General features: G+C 53.3%; 7 protein-coding genes across 7 annotated transcripts; 1 reads left to right on the top strand and 6 right to left on the bottom strand.

The window, feature by feature from the left end:
* Window positions 1–102: 102 nt before the first annotated feature.
* On the bottom strand, window positions 103–1272 carry AYO20_03408 (hypothetical protein; the record flags this gene model as incomplete). The annotated part of the gene is made up of 1 exon (XM_022641711.1): window positions 103–1272. The coding sequence occupies one exon, from the start codon at window positions 1270–1272 to the stop codon at window positions 103–105; it is 1170 nt and encodes a 389-aa protein (XP_022502244.1).
* Window positions 1273–2358: 1086 nt separating this feature from the next.
* Window positions 2359–4162, bottom strand: AYO20_03407 (hypothetical protein; the record flags this gene model as incomplete). The annotated part of the gene is made up of 2 exons (XM_022641710.1): window positions 2359–3210; window positions 3266–4162. The coding sequence occupies 2 exons, from the start codon at window positions 4160–4162 to the stop codon at window positions 2359–2361; spliced, it is 1749 nt and encodes a 582-aa protein (XP_022502243.1).
* Window positions 4163–6400: 2238 nt separating this feature from the next.
* On the top strand, window positions 6401–10550 carry AYO20_03406 (hypothetical protein; the record flags this gene model as incomplete). The annotated part of the gene is made up of 2 exons (XM_022641709.1): window positions 6401–10455; window positions 10511–10550. 2 exons carry the CDS (start codon window positions 6401–6403, stop codon window positions 10548–10550), a joined length of 4095 nt encoding a protein of 1364 aa, XP_022502242.1.
* An 890-nt stretch (window positions 10551–11440) lies between these two features.
* Window positions 11441–12493, bottom strand: AYO20_03405 (hypothetical protein; the record flags this gene model as incomplete). Its single annotated transcript, XM_022641708.1, has 1 exon — window positions 11441–12493. One exon carries the CDS (start codon window positions 12491–12493, stop codon window positions 11441–11443), a length of 1053 nt encoding a protein of 350 aa, XP_022502241.1.
* A 913-nt stretch (window positions 12494–13406) lies between these two features.
* AYO20_03404 (hypothetical protein) lies at window positions 13407–14372 on the bottom strand (the record flags this gene model as incomplete). The annotated part of the gene is made up of 3 exons (XM_022641707.1): window positions 13407–14019; window positions 14228–14267; window positions 14333–14372. 3 exons carry the CDS (start codon window positions 14370–14372, stop codon window positions 13407–13409), a joined length of 693 nt encoding a protein of 230 aa, XP_022502240.1.
* Window positions 14373–15038: 666 nt separating this feature from the next.
* On the bottom strand, window positions 15039–18605 carry AYO20_03403 (hypothetical protein; the record flags this gene model as incomplete). Its single annotated transcript, XM_022641706.1, has 2 exons — window positions 15039–18253; window positions 18434–18605. 2 exons carry the CDS (start codon window positions 18603–18605, stop codon window positions 15039–15041), a joined length of 3387 nt encoding a protein of 1128 aa, XP_022502239.1.
* Window positions 18606–18909: 304 nt separating this feature from the next.
* Window positions 18910–19964, bottom strand: AYO20_03402 (hypothetical protein; the record flags this gene model as incomplete). Its single annotated transcript, XM_022641705.1, has 3 exons — window positions 18910–18954; window positions 19019–19380; window positions 19433–19964. The coding sequence occupies 3 exons, from the start codon at window positions 19962–19964 to the stop codon at window positions 18910–18912; spliced, it is 939 nt and encodes a 312-aa protein (XP_022502238.1).
* Window positions 19965–20028: the final 64 nt, after the last annotated feature.

The raw sequence follows: 20028 nt of genomic DNA, 5'->3' as shown, positions 1-20028 counted from the left end.
GGCTTATAGAAGAATATTGACTCTCGTTCCTACTTTTCCTTGCCCAATAAAATGCCATGCGATGCGTGCACAGACCTACGCCTTGCGCTTGATTGCTCCGACCTATTCATTCTTTTTCAACGGATTCTTCTTGCCCCAAGGCCACGCCCTCTCCTCGGGCAGCTCGCGGGCGATCCACCTCAGAATCGCTGCGCTTGTCTCCTGCGGCGCCTCCAAAGCCACCCAATGACCGGCATCGATGCTCACCGTGGTCAACCTCCGACAGTAGCTCTTCATGGGGTCGCAGATAGTTGAGTTGTGCGTGCCGACGACGGGGTCATTCAGGGCCTCGACGAACAGCACGGGCACGGACACGACACCCTCGTTGACGGACCAGTCCTCGCACCACTGCAGGTTGGCGTCGTCGTTGAGGTTGTAGGCGGTGGGGGCCCAGAATCCGCCGGCGGTAAATGCTTCGACGAGGGCCTTGTGCGTCTCCTCGTCCACGAGACTCTCACCTAGATCCTCGGTCTTGGGAAGGAATTCGGCACCATCCGCGAACCAGCCGCCGTTCTTGGCCACGTTGGCCGTCCAGGCCGGCTTGTCCCTGTCCTGCTCGACGTCCGCGTCCGGGCGGCGCGCGTAGACGAATCTCAGGAATGCCCCGACGTGCGTGTCGAAGAAGTCGATCGCCTCGGCGTAGTTGTCCGGGTCCTGGTAGAAGGTGTGGTGCGACCACTGGGCGTGCGGGTACTCGGCCTCCGGGTAGAGGTCGCGGTTGGCGTACTTGAGGAGCTCGGGCACGCCCATCTCGAGCGTGCGGTAGGGGACTGCCATGGCGACAACCCCGAGGCAGACTTCCGGGTTGTGCGCCAGCAGCGCCCACACGACGCCGGCGCCCCAGCCGTGGCCGATCCAGACGGCCTCGCTTCGTCCCACGTGCCTCAGCAGCTGCAGCATCTGCGCCACCACCTTCTCCAGCGCGTACTCGCCCTTTTCCTGCCTCTTCGGCCCTGACGCCCCGTACCCGGGCATGTCGGGCGCGACCACGCGGAAGCCCAACGCCGAGAACCCCCGCAGCTGCGCGGTCCATGTCGCTGCTATGGCGGGCCAGCCGTGCACGAAGACCAGGAGCGGGCCATCCGCGGGGCCGGCGTCGAGGTACGAAATGGTCTTGTCGTACTTGGTGAATTCATGCCGCGAGATCCCTTCCTCTGCCGTCGGGGAGGTGGACGTCGACGTCGTTGTTGTCGTCGATGTTGGTGGTGGTGGTTGCGGCGGTGTCGTCGTCATCACTATTGTAAATACACTTGGGTTACCACCACGGCTCTTGGGGGTGATTGTGAATCTTAATCGAGCGCACGTCTGCTCTTGACTGCGGAAAAGGATCGAGTGTGGTCTGGGGGAGGAGGCCTTATATATACCGGTTGAAGTTGACCCTGTCCTCAATGTATAGTAGCAGGACGTCTAGAGAAACCCTTCTCTCCGCCATCCGCCTCGTTAGCGATATATAGTACACGATAGTCTGACAGCGGAGCCGTGCTAGTCTCCAGACTCATCTGCATGGGTATGTCCCCCTACTAGGTACAAACAGAGGGAGGTACGCATGTACATACCTCCCCGCTCGACCGACCCCATGCCCCAGCTCGCTTTTTCAACGTTGAATGGGGCCGAGTATACACGAAGTACATCTGACAAGGTCGCATTGCATGTACGGAGGATGCAGGCATGCAAGTCGCGTTCTTACTGCGGGGACCCGCTTGGAAGGGGGGGGGGGATGTTTTTGTGAGATATCAACAGAAAAAAAATCCAAATGCCGAAAAAGGGTGGGAGGGTGGAGAAGTTAAGATATTGTGAATAAGGGCAAGTACCTACCTACCTACCTACCTACACACTTACCCAGAAGGTAGATATCGTTAGGCATGAATATCTGTTTTCGTGCCCCTGGAATCCAGTCCGCTCTGCCTCGTAAAGGACAATCAATCCACACGGGCAAACGACTGGAATGTTTTGCTGTCCTCCCTACATCTTACCAGATGGTTCCATTTCTACTCGTCACGACACAAATCTGGTTTACAGACGTCACAGGAAGATCTATCTCGAGTTCAGAACAGAAACAAACGTAGCCGAGACGGCGGTTCTCTATTCTGTGTCCGTGTGATTGCCTTTTCATGAATCCGAAATCATTTGCTCTCGCGAGTAAACCTGCTCGCGTGCGTCCTCGTCTATCGCAGGGGTTTGATCGGTGTCTGTCTGGTGAACCTGACTTTTGCCAGTGACTGTCAATGTTGAGGTTCATTTCTCCCAGGCTTCAGTCCGTCCATCACGCCCCCCAAAAGTCATTGCCATCAGAATGCCATTGCTGGTCTTTCGCACACTCTACGCGAGTGAAAAGTTCTTCTCCTTCTTCCAGCCCTCAACCATCAATACCAACGTCTTTGTCGCTGGCTTTTCCTGCATTTCTCTCGGCAGTGTCCGCGGAAAGTCGACTGCTGCCTGTCTTAACGCGGCAATGCCCGCGGCCCCGAAAAACAACACGAACCGTTCGATCGCATTGTTCTCGAGCATGCTCTTCAACAGCACTAGATGGCTGGTCTGCACCTCTTGTGGAGGCGTATTGGCAATGTGCGCGAGACTGGCCCAATAGTGCACCGGTGGCCAGGGGTTGGAGACTTTGGCTTTGGAAAAGTTGCGGAGAGCTATCGACGCGTAGCCCACCCCCAGTCCCGTGAGGCGGTCGTAGTGCTTGTTTTCATTCACAAACGCTTTCTTCGAGTCGGGGTCATCGGTGATTCTATCAAGACGCCACCCGAGTCGGTGTTTGCCCGCCGCAGTGGACTCGCGCCCGGAGATGCCGAACAGAATCGGGGCCGTCGCGTGGAATTTGCTCATGAGTATGGAGATGAGGGAGACACTGGTTGGCTTCGAAGGCTGTGACGGATCGGCAGTGGATGGGACATTTCGGGGGAATTGTAGCTCAGGCATTGAGAAGATCTGGGCAACCAGTGTGCCAATGGGTTCGGCAGCCTTGGGGTTGACGGCACACTCACCCACGAAACCACTGATAACCGCCTTGCTGAAGATGGAGAGCAGGTACAGCGCCAGGGACGGGATCGTTGTCGTACCATTGTCCCCTAGATTGAGATGTGCTGGTAGGTACTCGCTGACGGACACGGGAGGCGACGGTCGATCCCTGAAAGCCTGTTGCAACGTAAATCTAACGCGGTCATGCTGCCATTGTTAGTCGGAGAACCTGGTGGACCGAGGCAATACACTCGTTACTTACTGCCTTTTTGTTTCCAACCTTGTCATCTGTCAACTGCCCGACGCTGGTTCGAATTGCCCTTCGCATGTCGCCTACATGAGGCTTCAAGGCTGGATCCTTCTTAGCCGCGACCCAGAAGTCGGAACGGAACTTTTTCAGTTTTTTGTGGAGAACCAGGTAGTTGGCATGTTGTACCTCCACCTCCGAAGCTGGATTGATACCGGTGTCCTGAGTACGGGTAGCGGGTTGCGGTGGTGCAGCTTTGGCCACTGCAGCTTTCTCGGCTTCTTGTCTCCGCAAAGCAGCTTCTTGCTCGGCTTTAGCTTGCTCCTCTCGTTGCCTCTGCTCGGCAGCTTCCTTTTCCCTTCGTTCTTTTTCAGCTTCTTCAGCTTTTTGTTTTGCTTGCCGCTCTGCTTCAAGGCGGACACGCTCTTCGTGTTCCAGGCGCTCTTTCTCTTCACGAGCTCTTCGCTCCAATTCTGCCCGTTGGCGTTGGCGTTCCTTCTCCTGGGCTTGCGCTCGTGCCTCTGCCTCTGCCCGTCGCTGCCTTTCCTCCTCCTCTGCCCTCCTTCGCTCTTCTTCCTCACGTCTCTGACGATCCTCTTCCTCTTGCTTGATGTAGGCCTGAAGAACAGCCTCGGCTTGTTTCCGGACAGTTTCATGCTGAGCTTTGGCAGCATTGAGTTCTAGTCGATGAGCCTCCGCTTGTGCTGATTCCCGAGCATCAAGCTCTTCCTGCTCTTGGCGTTTTTGGTAGGCATGAAGTTTGGAGCGCTCAATCTCGTGCAAATGAATCTGACTGAGAGCACGTTCCAATTCCCATTGTAGTTGCCTTGATGGGCTGTCGTCGGTCCTTCGACCTCTAGGACTGTCTCTGACTGAGAAGGGCGATGATGAGTGAAGCCTCGCCTGACCCATTTTAACGACACGTGACTTTGAATTTTCCGCTGCCACCCCAAGTTGACACGGTCAAAGAATGTTGAGGAGACAAGACACGTGAATGGTGTGTTCAGAGTATCTCCCAGTCTTAGACGAGGACAATGGCGGAGACGAGCAGACAGCCCTGAGACCCGGTTCACAAATACGGAGGGTGGGACGTTGGGGCCGATCTGGACACTCAAAAGCGCGACGCGAGGGTTGTAAGGAGGTAACAGTAGATAAAAGTTCTATGCCGAGGTCAAGGCTGACACTCTGTCCAAGACGCGTTAATGCTTAGTCCATCCCGATAGGATAAAGATAAAGTACTGTTCCGGTCGAGGTTGAAAGAGCTCCAGGCCTGCGCAGCGTCAAAGGAGAGTCGCAACAATGACGGGAGGCGTGGTAACGACGGCACCAAGGGTCGGACAAGGGAGTGACAAGGCTAATTGACGATTGATAGAATGGATGAGACGTGAGCACTGCTGATGCCAGAGTTTGGTGAAGTTTCATCAGAGGAACTCTCAGTGAGAGGAGCACAGGTGCACCAGTAGTGCAAGTCGGGGACTCGGTGACAAGCTCCAGTCCAGAAACTCAGACAAGGGTTTCAGTTTACCCGTAAGGCATGCTTGGTGGAGTGGTCTAGGTGCCACCCAGCTGGCCCTCACCCGGGGGATGTGCGCCAAACCCGCCAGGCCCCGAGGCTTGCCTAGTTGATGGGCTACTAGCCGGTACTAGGCCCGCCCGTGGAGCCAAGGGGGAGCCTGAGTCCGTGGCCCATTACCGCCCGCAACATCTCTTGGCGCTTCAACTGTACCTCCGGAGGCGGGCGACTGTAACATGAATCACATCCAAACTGCGCTTTGGGAGAGGATTCATACTCGTAAGACCATCAGGAAAACTAATTGCAAACCCCGTAGTCTGTGGTCCCTCTCCGCTCCTCGACCATTCATCAGTCCGAACACGAGGCTTACTCTCTGCCACTCCCGAGAAGGGAAAGGACATCAAAAAGTCATTGTCCTCTATGATAGACATGTACTGAAAGACAGGGGGCCAAAGAGTGATGACAAGCCCAATAGACATCGCCTATAGGACAGTTCTACCATTTCAAGATAGCCCCCTCCGCTTCACCACCGCATAAGCGAGTGAGCAGTAAGAACGTTAACTAGACACCTGTGTTTGGTGGTGGTGGTGGTACTGGTAGTACCGAGTACTGGTAGTGTTGCGCCTGCAGGACCCTTCGAGGCCTTCACCAGCCTGCGCCCACTAAAAAGGAACCACCCACCAATTACCCATACAAAGCCTTTACCAAAACCCATCCTTTCACCTTCTACTCTTCCCTCTTCCCCTCTCCTGCCGAGTTGCTTCTCTTCCTCTCTCTCTCTCTCTCTCTCTTCTCTTCCATCATCCTGTTCCTCAGTTCTGTCTTGTCCTGTCCTTTTCCACATCGCTTCAGCGTTCGCCAGACAGTCCTTCAATCCATCGGAGTCACTCTCTTGTGTGCTCTTATCCCTCTCCGCTGTGGGCCCCCGGTCCCCGTCCAGTTCCGTTTTCCTGTCCTTCCCTCGCCCAAGAAATAAATCTTACGTCGAATCGAGCCTGCCTTCCGCTACATCGACTTATCTGCCTGCGCCGTATTGCGCAGTTCTCGGTTGCCATCACTCTCAATCCCCTCGAGTGCTTATTGCCATTGCGACAGTCATCAGCTCAACGCTGCATCTTCACCTTCGTCGAGCGATTCGCACCTTGTCACTGACACCGCCTTGTCACTCCACTCCATCCTGGCCCACAGGCTTTCGACTCGAGTGTCGACCGCAATACGCAATATTGATTAGGATTCGTGACCATCCTTCCTCCAACGTTTGAGAATCGCTGCATCTCCAAACCTCTCAGGGACGTCAAAATCGACTTCGGTATCCTCCTTGGCACCGTTCTAGGTGAGTTTCCATCCCCGTTTTACGAGCCTTTATCCAAGTTGCTCTGCATCTTCCCCCCTCCAGAAGTTTAATGCTTTAGCTTCTGTATTCGGCGTCTAGATTGCATCCTTCTGTATCAATTCCGGAGCGTACTGACATTTCAATCCATACTAGTTGCATCTTCTTTCCCTCCTTGTGCACAGATTCACTGAGGCAATATCGTTGCTTCACTCCTTTTCCCCTTTCGAGGGCCTCCCACAGGCTGGCCAGGCCTAAGCCAAACAAGAGCTAGGAACTACATTGATCTACCAAGTACATCTCAACCATGGCACAACCAGGCTCATCTGGTGTGCCCGGCCCTGCAGGGCGCAGACTTCATATCGCCCATCGACGCAGTCCATCGGAGCTCACTCCGCTCATGATGGAACAACTGGCTCTTCAGCAACAAATCGAATTACTCCAACAGCAACAGCAGCAAATCGCTGCTACTCATCAGCAGTATGTCAACATGGGCATGATTCAGCAACCGCTGCAAAGCATGCCTGCGTACTCTCCCATTCAAGGGCAACCCAATCTTTCGGGAATCTCGCCCAATAACACCAATTTTCAATTCCCTCAGATCCAGCAGCAGATGGCCATGCAGGGAAATGCCCCTGCACAACCCGGGGCTCACCGCAGAAATCAATCCGCGCTTCCAGGCATGGCTATGGGCCCTCCCCCAGCACCGTCCACTGGCACTGCTGGTTCAGCCTTTGGCGACTTCAACCAGCAGGCAATGGGTCAGAATCGTGAGAACACCAGTGGCCGCGGAGGAAGAGGTGGCTCTGCACAAAGTGGACATACTCGACGTCATTCATTAGCTCTTCCCGAGGCAAAGAAGGCTGCTGAACTCGCAGAGAAGAAGCGGACTTCTGCTGGCTTTCAGTTCCCCATTCCAGGAGCTGGTGGTATCGCGGAAAGTCCTGTGGCCGCCACCCCTGTCGATGACAGATTGAACACACCCGTCACCCCTTCGGGGCTGGGTCTGCAGCGTGCCGGCAATGCCCGTATGGTTGGTCATAGTCGAAGCCAGAGTATGGCAGCAGGAAGTGTTCGGGGTGGAGGCGGGGCTGGCCGTGGAGGCGGATCTTTTCAATTCCCAGCACAGGGTGATGCTGGCACAGGTAATCAGTCAGATCTACAGCGTCGTGGCAGCCAAAGCAACCACACAAGACAGGGGTCTCGCAACTTCGAGGGCAATTGGCGTCAACAGAATAATCAGCAGACAACTGATCAGTCGCCTCAACAGATGGGTCAATTCAGCCAACCGCAGGGTATGGGCAGTGGAAACTTCCAGCCTGGACATCGCGGTCGAGGATCAATGAACCAGTCCATCGGCTCGATGAGTGGATTCCAATACCCGGGCCAGCCCCAGTTGTTGCAACTTCCCCAAGGCCAAATGATGATGGCACCTCAGATGTTTGCTGGTCAGCAACTGAACGCTTTGCAGATCGCGCAGCTTCAGGCAATGCAAGGTGCTCAGCTTGGTGGTCTGCAGGCCAGTCAGCACGCTCCCCCAATGGGCTTGCAACAGCAGCAGCAACAGCGAAAGACCCTGTTTACCCCCTATCTTCCTCAAGCCACACTTCCTGCGTTGCTCAATGATGGCCAGCTGGTTGCGGGCATCCTGCGAGTGAACAAGAAGAATCGATCTGACGCCTATGTCACTACCAACGATCTCGACGCAGACATCTTCATTTGTGGTAGCAAAGACCGAAATCGTGCTCTTGAGGGGGACCTGGTTGCGGTCGAACTGCTCGATGTCGACGAGGTCTGGGGTCAGAAGCGTGAGAAGGAAGAGAAGAAGAAACGCAAGGACATTACCGACACTCGCTCGTCGGGGAATGCCCAAAACGGCAAGAGTGATACCACTTCGACCACTGACAACACTTCGATTGCCCCAGATGGTAGTATCCGACGACGCGGCAGCTTGCGTCAGCGTCCAACGCAAAAGAAGAACGATGATGTCGAGGTCGAAGGTCAGAGCCTGCTGTTGATGGAAGAAGAAGAGATCAGCGACGAACAGAAGCCTCTCTACGCAGGTCACGTCGTCGCCGTTATTGAGCGCGTCGCTGGGCAGATGTTCTCCGGTACACTTGGTCTACTCCGACCGAGTAGCCAGGCCACGAAGGAGAAGCAAGAAGCTGAGCGCCAGGCGCGGGATGGAGGCCATTCACGATCGGAATCTCGTGCCCAAGACAAGCCGAAGATCGTGTGGTTCAAGCCTACTGACAAACGCGTGCCCTTGATTGCCATCCCAACAGAACAGGCCCCGCGAGACTTTGTGGATAAGCACATGGACTACGCCAACAGAATCTTCGTGGCGTGTATCAAGCGCTGGCCGATCACCTCCTTGCATCCATTCGGTACTCTGGTTGAGCAGTTGGGTGAAATGGGTGATCTCCGCGTCGAGACAGACGCCTTGCTTCGTGACAACAACTTTGGATCTGACGAGTTTTCCGATGCTGTCTTGAAGAGTGTTGGGTGGGATGACTGGTCGTTGCAGACTGAGAGCGAGGAGAGTCTAGCTGCACGCCTCGACCTTCGCAACGAGCGAACTTTCACCATTGACCCTAACGGCACTAAAGAGCTTGACGATGCCATCCACATCAAGCAACTCGACAATGGATTGGTCGAGCTCGGCATCCATGTCACGGATATTGCCCATTTTGTCAAAGCAAACTCACTAGTCGACCGAGAGGCTAAGAAACGAGGGACTGGCGTTTACTTGATGACCAGGGCCGTTAACATGCTCCCATCGAAACTGTCTGCAGACATATGCTCATTGCTTCCAGGCGAGGGCCGTCTGACCGTGAGTGTGATCTTCAAAGTCAATTCTGAGACAGGGCAGATCGAAGGAGAGCCTTTCATTGGCAAATCCATTATCCAAAGCTCTGGCAAGCTCGGATACCGAGCAATCGACGCTGTCGTCAAGGGAGGCGAGCAACCTGAATTGAACGGGCCCACAGCCGAGGACATCAAGACTTTGCACAAGATCGCCAGCAAATTCCGAGAAGCTCGTTTTGGCAACCGTTCTGCGACTATCGCCCCTCTTCGACTGCTTTATCAGCTCGACGATGAGAATATTCCAGTGGAGCAGAACATCTTCAACACATCTACCGCACACGAGATCATGGAAGAGCTCAGCTGTAAAGCCAACTTCTTTGTTGCGCAGAAGATCTTCGCTGCCATGCCCGACAAGGCGTTCTTGAGAAGACAATCACCTCCCAACCCGCGACGACTTTTGACGTTCGTCGATCGAATGACCCGAGCCGGCTATGACATTGATAGCTCTAGCAGTGGAAGCTTGCAGAACAGTCTCTTCAAAGTGGGAGATTCGGACTTGCGAAAGGGCATGGAAACTCTGTTGGTCAAGACTTTGCAGCGTGCCAAATACTACATTGGCGAACAGGTTGCGGAGGAGCAGCGTCAACACTATGCACTCAATCTGCCTCTTTACACCCACTTCACCAACCCTTCGCGCCGATATGCTGACATTGTCGTCCACCGGCAGCTGGAGGCAGCTCTTTCCAATGGTGCTGTCGAATTTAACGAAGACATGGAGAGCCTGGCCAAAACAGCCGAGCAATGTAACAACAAGAAAGACTCTGCTCATTGCGCGCAAGAACAGAGTGTCCACATTGAGTCCTGCCGACTCATGGATAAGAAGAGCAAAGAAATGGGAGGCGACCTTATCAGCGAGGGCATCGTCATTTGTGTCTACGAGTCTGCATTCGATGTCCTTATCCCAGAGTATGGATTCGAGAAACGTGTGCATTGCGATCAGCTTCCTTTGAAAAAGGCAGAGTTCCGCAAAGACGAGCGAGTGCTCGAACTTTACTGGGAGAAAGGGGTTCCGTCATCTGCCTACGTTCCTGAAGATGAAAGACCCCGTGCCTCGGTGAGCACTAGAGGTACGAACGGTGCAACCGAGTCTGCACGAGAACGGGCCAAGGAACGATACGAATCCCAACGCAAGCAGACGGACAGCAACACCATGTCAACCGATGATGTTGATGCGCTCTTTGACGACGACAGCGCATCGGAAATCACCGAAATGGCTGCTGGTGTATCTCTGAACTCGCCACTTGACCGATCGACTCAGAGCATGCCCCCATCCCCTGCCCGTAACGGTGGATTGAGCCAAGCACCAGCCCGAACACAATCCGAGTCGAAGATCGCAAGACCAGCTGGTGATATCCCAGAGCACAACTTGACCGACAAGGAGAAGTATCTCAGCTACTTCAAGCTTCGGGAGGAGGGAGGTGAATACATTCAAGATGTGACTGAAATGACTCGAGTGCCTGTCATTTTGAAGACTGACCTGACCAAGAGTCCACCGTAAGTGATGTGGAAACCCTTAGCTGCGCCCTACGGCTACTGACCTTTTGCCTAGATGCTTGACTATCCGATCCATGAATCCATATGCATTGTAATTAATGCATAATTATCACGTAATTACCCTCAAGAGGAACAGATCAACACCAACTAGATGGGACAGGTCTTTATTACAGAATGGACAGGTCTATGAGATCCGCAACATCAACAACAAAGCGGCAGATATTGCAGACAGCAACTGCTATCTTGTATCGATTGAATTGGAGCTGCATTTGGTAGCTGGAGACGCAGACAGACGGCGACCAGTGGGATTTGGGGAAGGCAGAGAGCGATGACGGCAGAATGCAAAACAACCCTTTGGGGCGATGGGATCGAGAAGAGAGACTGAGTCTGGAGTCTGAGGCTGGACCTGAACATCGATTAAGAAAATATCCAGCATGTCCGAGTATCAGAAGAGTACGAAAAAACATCAGTCAAGAGGTCTGAGCGAGCGGGTTGTCCGAAGAAAGAGCACGCGAACGAGGTGAACAAAAGGGCCCAGATCGTGTGTGTCTGTGTTGAAACCAGAGTGCTTATCGAGCGTAGTATGAATACAAAAAAGTTTTTCTATGTTGATATTTTCTTCTGGTCGTCTGAATCGTCAATTCGTGTGTCTCTGTGCAAGTATCGTGAGTGTGAGTGCGAGTTGCGAATGATACAATTCCACCTCGTCGAGAATGTCGCTGAGGACTTATTCCCAAACAGACAAAACCTCAGCACAAACTATCTACGTGGCCAGGTAACAATGACTGCCCGAACCAAAGCCCTCTGGAGGAGCGTTGCGTAATAATGTGAAGTGCCTCCAAACCCTGGTTCATATTGCACTTGTCACTCCTGCTCCATGGCCACAGGTCTGCACGGCGCAAGGCATGCAATCTATCGTGACTGGCTCACGTAAGACGCCCCTCTCCTTCCCAGCAAAAACATACGACGTCGGTGGTGTGGGACCTCATGCGCCTTTGGTGATGCGCTCAAAGACACCAACACCATATCGTCCCAACGCCGATGCGCAGGCGACCGCCTCTGCACCGACCTTCCTCATCCTCTCCGCGCCGTCCTTGTCTTCCACGCCTCCGACGCCGATGATCATGATGCCCTTGGTGGAAAGATCCTGGTCAAGTAGTTTTCGAAACGTGGCAACGTTCCCCAATGCTAGGGGATGAAGTGCTGCTCCTGCCAAACCTCCCAGTCCGCTGCCCGCCTCGTTGCTGAGTGCTGGGTCGAGGTTCGAGTTGAGGAGAAGGCTGTTGCCCAGGGTATTTGTACATGCGATGAAGTCGATCACTGAACCTTCTCCAGGCTCGGAAGACTTCGCATTGCGTAGAGAGTCCACGGCCATTTCGAATTGACCGGTATATGTGTACGGTGGAAGTTTGATCCCGACTTTCGGCACTGAATCAGGCGTGGCCATTCGTCCGCGATAGGTGGATTTCGAATCGCTTATTGCCTCGAGGTACTCATCCAATTGTTTCTTGTCGTATGCTGGTGGCGGGGCAGACGCGATATTGGGGCACGAGAGGTTGACCTCCATAGCTAGACGCAGATCTTCGTCCATTTCCGCAGCGTTGGCGATGAGAGCATACGCCATGGCGATCTCATCTGGGGTTCCTGTCACGGACAAGATGAACGGTTTCTTGGTCGGCGTGTCCGTACCCAAATGGCGCTGGCCAACAATTTCATTGATAATGCCAAGGTACTCGGAGAGAGTGAGCGGGGAGTAACCCAGCGTGTTGAGGGTTGATACGGGTTGTGACGAGTCGGATGACAAGGGTTTCGAAGCCTCGCCTTTCGGAGCGTCGCCGGGGATGGTCTTGCCGGGCGTGAAGAAGATGTATTGATGAACGGAGTCGTCGTGAGTAAAGCCTTCGAGCAAGGAGGTTCGAATTGTCACGGCGCCTGTGTAGGGGGTGTCATAGAGGGCTTTGATATCTTCGAGAGTCGTGGCCCAAGGACAGGCGGAATTCAGGAGTGGTGGGTTGATGACCAACTTTTTGGCCGCCATGATTGAGGATTTCCACAGCTTTGCTCTCTAAAAAGGACGAGAAGGAGACCAGCCTCGTAGTATATCCTTCTCTTTCTATTTCTTTAGTGTTTCGCTGCCTCTCTATGCCAGACGAACGCGGTCGACTGCGCGGCTTACCGCTTTCTCAGCTTACTGTTGAGCCGACTGGAAAAGGCTCGAGGCTGTGGCGACACTCGTGGTCAGACTTGGGGATTGTATCTTGGAGTGGTGATGCGAAGAGAGGGGAAAGATGCGCAGTCTGGGACCAGTTGGCTCGTGTCACACGGCCAGAGCGATCAACATTGTACGGAAAACGCCCAACTCTGCCCTTCCTGCGGTCTCGTGGGGTAGAGAAGGGGTGAATGGGTCAAGGCAGACAAGCACAACCCACAGACGAGAAAGAAAAAGCCAGCCAGCCAATGCTGCTATAATTATACCCGCAGCAGCAGAATCATGATCATATGTACGTGTGCCGCCCTCCTGGCGAGCTGGCTATGGAGAAAAATGAGGTGCGTGGCTGACTGGGCGATTCCGGATCTAGCACCCACCAGCAAATCATGAGGCCGCAAATGTCTCGGATCTGTGATAACATGTTTTGCAGGGCTGTCTACCGAAGGGTCTGCGAGTACCGAGTACCAGACAAGTAAAGCCTGTGCCGTGTGTGGGTCGAGAAGGCTCGTCACTCATCTTCGTGCGTTTTTCGTCTATCATCAGGTTACGTCGAGGGTAAAATGCCATCGCTCTAAAGACAAGTCCAACAAATCCGTGCCAGGCAGGAATCAGACCTTGAACTCTACCTCAACACCAGGCAAGCCAAGGCTAGAATTCCCTTTGGGCAGTCTCGAAATCTCTTGACCTGGTCTGTGTCGCTGGCCGGAAGAGGTGCATCCCCATGCCCTTGAATGTTTCCTTCTTACAGCTTCTGCATAGCCACGACATCGGTAGACTGAACATGATCTTCATCCTCTTCGATCTTCTGCTGCAGTTCGTCCAGAGAGACCTTCTCGTCCTCGATAACCAAGTTGACCTGCAGCTTCTTGATACCGAAGCCAACAGCGACCAGTTTATGACCACCCCAAACAAGACCATCCTGCTCGATAGCCAACACATTTTTCACAAGCTCGTCCATGTCCGTCTCGTCATCCCAAGGTTTCACATCTAGCGTGACGATTGACTTTGCGGCGGGCTTGGTCTTGCCCTCCTTCTTCTTCTTGTACTCTGCCAGTCTCTTCTCGCGTTCAGCCACGACCTCTGGATCTTCTTCTTCCTCGTCAGAGCCGAAGAGGTCAACTTCGTCGTCGTCATCCTCGGCCTTTTCGGGGGCGTCCTTGGGGTTTTGGGTTACAGCAACAGCCTCGGGGCCGTAGGTGGTGAAGGGTTTGGATGGGTCGCCAGGCAGCGTAGAGAAGTCAGCCTCGTAGGACTTGACGTGGTTGTACCAGCGGTAGGCATGAGGGTAGCGTTCGACGGGAGGTGCCTCTTTAAGAGCCTTGAAGCTCACGACATCAGCTTGGGATGGCTGGAAGCTGCAGAGACAGAGTTAGCGACCAGGTCGAGATTGATATCTTCTTGGACAAAGTTGTGTTTGTTTCTACAAAACTCAGAGGTGCAAATGCATGCGATTGGAAGTAGTCATTTTGCGGTGTCTTAAGCCGCCTCATCAACACGGACCAATTGTTTCTCATCTTGGAAAGCAAAAATCAGGGGTCGAGGCTGAAGGGAGAAATCACGTACCCAGAAATGTATGAACGGGTCTTGAGCCAGTTGTTCAGGACTGTCATTGAGTCAGTGGCATACTTTGGAGAGGGGTTCAAAGGGGGCCCAAGGAACAAGACGTACGTGTGAGGCCACCGTCGGAGACGAAGTCGGTGAAACCCATCTTGACTGATGATTTGGATGCTTTCAGATGATTTGAGAGTGGTCTAAGGGTCTAGTGTGGTGGTGTTGGAGTGGTATGGGAGGGCGCAGTCAAAAATGAATCTTTGATCGATGCCCAAATTCAAAAAAATCCATGAGTCCGCCATGCCAAGAACGGATAATGCCAGCCTCGCTGCTTTTAGGAAACAGCAACACCTAGTACGGAGTACATATTACCATTAACCAATCCATGACTTAGCCAGAGGCACAGCAAATCAAATGACAATGTCTGACACGAGTTGAGGCTGCGCCCTCACAACGACCATCAGTGAGCTTACTTCCCGAAGGACCTGTCACGCCATTGTCGCTTCATATCCTGGCCTTCGAGAATGCCACCAGCTTCTGATCCGATCCAATCCTCTGAGCCGGCGTGGTGTGCCTGCTGTCTCCCTTTTCACGCCGTCCTCTCCTTCACCTCGAGGTGAGCAACCAGCCCCAGCAATGACTCATCCTGATCTTCTCGCAAAGTACCTTGGTGTTGCCATTTCCAGTCCTAAATTTGGCACGCTTTCGAACAATACTGAGCCACCTTGCGCGCGCCGCACTTCTGCACTTTCTGGTGTTCTGAGACGGATCTGTCACATCCCCAGCAGCCCTCCACTCCTGGGTTGGAATCGGCTCCTCTGTCCTAGGCCGTGCTCCATGGATGAATCTCTTCGATGACCTTCTCAACCATAGGTACAGAGAAATTGGGAGAAATGGCCATGCGAACACAGTGCTTTGCCAGATGTGTCCATCCAGGCACGTCTGGCTTGTAACCCTGTGGAAACTTCCCCAGCCCGCACGAGCAGACTATATTCCCGTCGACCTTCGGAGTAGGCACGGTAGAGGTACCCTGTGCTGCGTATTCACACGTCGCAGTGTGCTCCCAATCACGACAGCGCTCTACAAAAGCCGCTGCGGCATTCTCCCAAAGTATGCAGGTCGTACTATCAACTTCGTATGTAGTGCCGGCCTTCTGGATCTGAGCAAGAATCTTTTGTGCCTTGCGAGTTCCAAGCTCTGCTGTTGAAGGCAGCATTGCAGCGTCCAGAACAATGCTGAGATTTGCCGGATCCAGCCGCAGCGACGAAATCACAACCGTCATGAGCGGGACTTTTCCTCCCTGGCACAGCACGTTAAACGTATTCAGGGGTTTCTTGCCACCCAGCCCAGGGTAACGGCTGAATATTTGTAGAAGCATCTGCTTGAACTTGAGACGCAAGTTATTAGACAGGCCATTTGGTCCGGCTTGTCTGCGCACCATCTCCTTTTCCTTCATTGAAAGCATTGACGATAAATAGTGCTCCATCCAGGTGAGTCTGGCAGCATCTGAGATACCCACGATGGGAAGATGCTCCAAATGTAGATACCCCAGGTTCTCGAGGATTGGTTTGCCGCAAACAAGAGTCATTGGATAGAGAGTTCCAGGATGACTCGACAGAGCATCTGGAGCTGCGACCCGTGCAATGAATTCGACATATACGGATTTTCGAGCAATCCTCGTCCTGGAACCGGACGTGGTCAACGCAACTGGTAGTCGAATCTGCTGACGATACGCCAGTGAGCCTGAACTGATGTTGAGCTCGAGGTTGAAAGCAGACAACTGCTTGAACTCGACATCGCCATTTGACTGAAGCAGAGCCTCTGCATCTGTGGAGGACAGGTCGATATGCAGATTGATTTTTTTCACCCTTGTTGCCTCCCCGTCAAACATCATGCGGAGCGTCACGTTTCCGGTGCCGGTCTCTGCCGCCTGTGGCCACATGGGCTCGCCAGGAAGAGACGGACATGCCATTCGTCCTCTCATATTTGGGGGGTTTTCTGTGATGAAAACACTCTCGTCACTCAAAGTAGCCCGATAGGCCTCGATGGACCTGACAGGGCGACCAGTGAGGATGCTTTCCATGGCCGCTATAGCCTGAGAGTCTCCGTGGACCTTGGCAATGAACTGAACGGCGACCGTCGAGGAGTTGAGATTGACCAACATGCATGAAGGTACAAGCGCCGAAACAATGAATGGGCAGCGTCCTTCGGCCCCCTGCTCGTCCGTCTCTATATCCACCGCATAACTCGATGTGCCTTTAGTTCCTGACGTTCGGACAACGCCGAACCCGATCTGCACATCCGCAAAACGAGATTCGCGACCGGTATGGGGAAGCCGCACAGAAAGTTCGAAGAGTGGCCATGCATTTGGCTTGCCGGTAAATATGAATGGCGCCCAGCTCGAATGCGGAACAGCAACGGTGAGGCAGGCGGTTGATGAATTTTCGAGCCCGCTCCGGAAGGGACTCAGTGTCATGGTTTCGGCATTCTCATTGTTGTCGCTGTCCGTGGTTGTAGTGTACACCCGAAGCTCCTGCAGGTAGAGATCCAATGACTCTGTATACTGTAAATTCATCGCGTTATGGGTCGAGTCGTTGTGCAACAAGACACGAAGACGTTCCACAAAGACCGGGAAATCGACAAAGTTGGCGCCTTTTATCAAACCCAGAACCATGGCCAGAACAGAGCGTGTGTACTGTGGGAACTGAATGAGTGCTAATCTGTTGGCTGCGGTGTTTGATGTTTGAGTTCCTGAGGACTCATGTTCAAACATGCGCAAACACATTTTAAACACAAAACGAGCAAGGTGGTCGGAATCAAATCTGACCCCCGCGACATTGACGTTCTTCCACGCAATGACGAAGCGAGCTTGACCGCCTTCACCGGCTTCGGTTGACCTCGCCATAGACTCCGGGTAGTGCGAAAGACCTGTTGTATTCGTCCAGTACTGGATGGGGCTGAGGCCGAAGAGTACCGATACAGTAACGATCTCGCCACACAATAGCCCTTGAGTATAATCTTCGAGACTGTGGTCGCGCAGTTGCAAAAGTTCCATGTAGATGGTGGAGGTTATTCCGGGTTTGAGCAGAGGTCTGCAGGCTGCTAGGATGTTCAAGGAACCCCAATGATCGACAAGATTGGATGTTTCAATCGCGTCGAACTTGTGCTGACCAGATGAGCTCGAATCGTATTCCACGGGGTCAAGGACAAGTTGTTCGTACTGCAGCCTATCTCGATATTGAAAGGCGCCCTCACTGTTCTTATGGGCGGCATGGTGTTGCAACACGTGGCGGAAAGCCCCAGCATCAGAAGCTGTGAATCGGATCTTCAGGTGATCTTTGACTCGTCGAAAGGTTTCGGCCCATGCTTGAAATTGTGTTGCTGCAGCTTGGGCTGGAGGCTTGATATCGATTGATGCCATTGACTTGGGATCGAGGGGAGAATCTCTCTTGAGTGGAGCGTACGCAGCCGCCAAGTGGAAGGATTGTAGGGGTTCCATCGATGCATAGACCAAGGAAATCCCATGCATAGTGGAAAATGTTGGGTTCAGGCATTTGGATTCGCCCGTGAGTTTGGCGTCGCCGCAAGCCACCCCCGTCACCCAGTAGTCGTGCAGAAGCGATACCATATCGTCCAAGACCAATTCTGAGCATGGGGCCGCCGAACGAAGAGTCGAGATATTGAAACCTCCTCCCATAAGCCGTTGATGAGAGTTTACGGCTTTCCAGGCGGTGTGCTTCAACCGCTTTTGCTGTTCCTCGAAAGCAGGTCCGTCCGTGTCATCGAGGGCATACCATCTCCACAACTTGACCACGCGATCAAAGCTTCTTTGATCGCAGAAACGAAGCCCCTGGCCGTATGTTTGTTGGCGCCAATTCTCGATCGTTGTGCCCATGTCCACCAACTTCCGCGCTTGCTTTTGCAACAGATGCAGCGAGTCTTGATCCAACTTCCAGTGATAGTAGATGTTCCAGATTCGACTAGTGTCGGTGCCGTCCACATCGTCGATGAGGAGCGTGTAAAGGAGAATATTTCGAGCTGCAATGTCATTAGCTTGGTCTCTCACACGGGAGACTCACCAGACCAATGATTTCGGCATCGACATCACAGCACGTAATGTCAAAGTGACTGTGATCTGACTCGGTTAGTATGAACCATCCACGGACAATGTGCGCGTTGTCTTTTGCCCAACAAAGCTGGCCACTGTAGAGTACAAACCTGATGAGGGCCGGGAGTGTAGCGAGAAGAGCAGGTTTCGAGCATCACCGCAGCCGAGTGGCAACACCGCGGCGTCCTGGCCCGGCGGTATAGCTTCCAACACATCAACAGGAGGTGTGTTGCCCACTGGGTAGAAGCCCGACATGGTCGGGGTCACAGTCGGTCCTAACATTGTGGGCGTCGTGTGGGGAGATGAAAACAGAAGAACGGATGAAGACGAAGAAGATGGGAGAGGTGTGGTGAGTGAGTGGAGGCTTTAGTAGCTGTCAGAGATGATGGACGAGATGCTGGAGGACTGAGACTCATATGAAAAGATTCTGCCCGAGAAGTGAATTCGAAGACGCAACCTACCATGCAACACCACTTACTTCACTGTACAGGTTGAACCACGGATCGAGCAAAGTATGAGAGATCATGTCAAGTTGTTCATTTCCGTGTTCATATCGGTCGTCAAGTCATTTCTCACCTTCTCGGCGTCACCTATCATCGTGATCCCCCTTTTCGATACCCATGAGTTGCAACTAGATTTGATCGGTGCTGCACTCTACAAGTTCCCTCCACCTTAGATCTGCGCCCAGTCTTTACACAATCAAGACAGAGACCAGGCTCAGCATCCATCAAAGTTGATAGGTCCTTTGTAAGCTTTCTCTTCATTGAACCGTCTCGAGAAGCCGCGAGTTCGCAGCGGGAATATGAGCCATTGGTGCAAGACGACTCTCCTGCGAGGCTGTTTGGCAGGTTCGAGACTTTATCGACGACTTTGAGTAGACTCAGGTGCTCGAAGCCTTCTTCGTAGGGTGCAATCGCTTCCTTTCGCAAGGTAGTGAGATACTTTGTCACTCCCTCGGACGAAGCTCGACAGGAACAGTTCAAGAGGCGCGAGACAGGCTGCATGATAATTTTCTCCATCTTGCGGTTGATCTCGATTCTTCTGGTATTGAGCACATCTGCGCACGTAAGCATTTCAGGATTGTAAAGTGCGTTACATCTTCTACCAACCCAGTAGAGAGCTAGGGACGGTGGGGTGGTCCGTGAGACCGGGTAATACGTCAAATTGCCCGGCTTGTGACTGCATCAACCTCCACGAGATATCCGAAAATGCGGTGGGCAGGTCCAGAAGATAAGCAACCAGCAGCTGTCTATTCAGCTGCGCGGCGACGTAAGTGTCTGAAAGGCTCTGCAGCCAGAGTGCCGCACAGTGTCTCAGGGCAACGGTACATTGGTATTTGTCACAGACCAGGGCCAGCTTCTCCAAGGAGTCGATTTCCAGCTCTTGTGGGATCTGATCAAGCTGAAAATGGATGACTCTACAGACCAGTTTGAAAGCTTCGAGATCATCATCTGGCAGAGGGACGACGCGAAGGTTATCCTCTGTATTTTGGACCGTCCCTTCTCTGAAACCTGGCCTGAGCATGGCAGCAAACACCGGAGAGGCGAGAGAGAGAACCTTGGAGGATGTTCGGAGGCGTTCATTCTCAATCTCGATGACGAGATCGCCAATGGGGTCGATGTCAATACAAGTAGTCGCCATGATCCTTGGCAATTCGGTGGAGAGATGGGTATTCAAAAGAGGTGCTTTCAGTTCGGGACGTTAG

Source organism: Fonsecaea nubica (assembly GCF_001646965.1).
Source record: "Fonsecaea nubica strain CBS 269.64 chromosome Unknown Scaff16, whole genome shotgun sequence".
Taxonomy (NCBI): domain Eukaryota; kingdom Fungi; phylum Ascomycota; class Eurotiomycetes; order Chaetothyriales; family Herpotrichiellaceae; genus Fonsecaea; species Fonsecaea nubica.
Note: the sequence above shows the minus strand (reverse complement) of the source record. Positions and strands in the feature narration are given on the sequence as shown.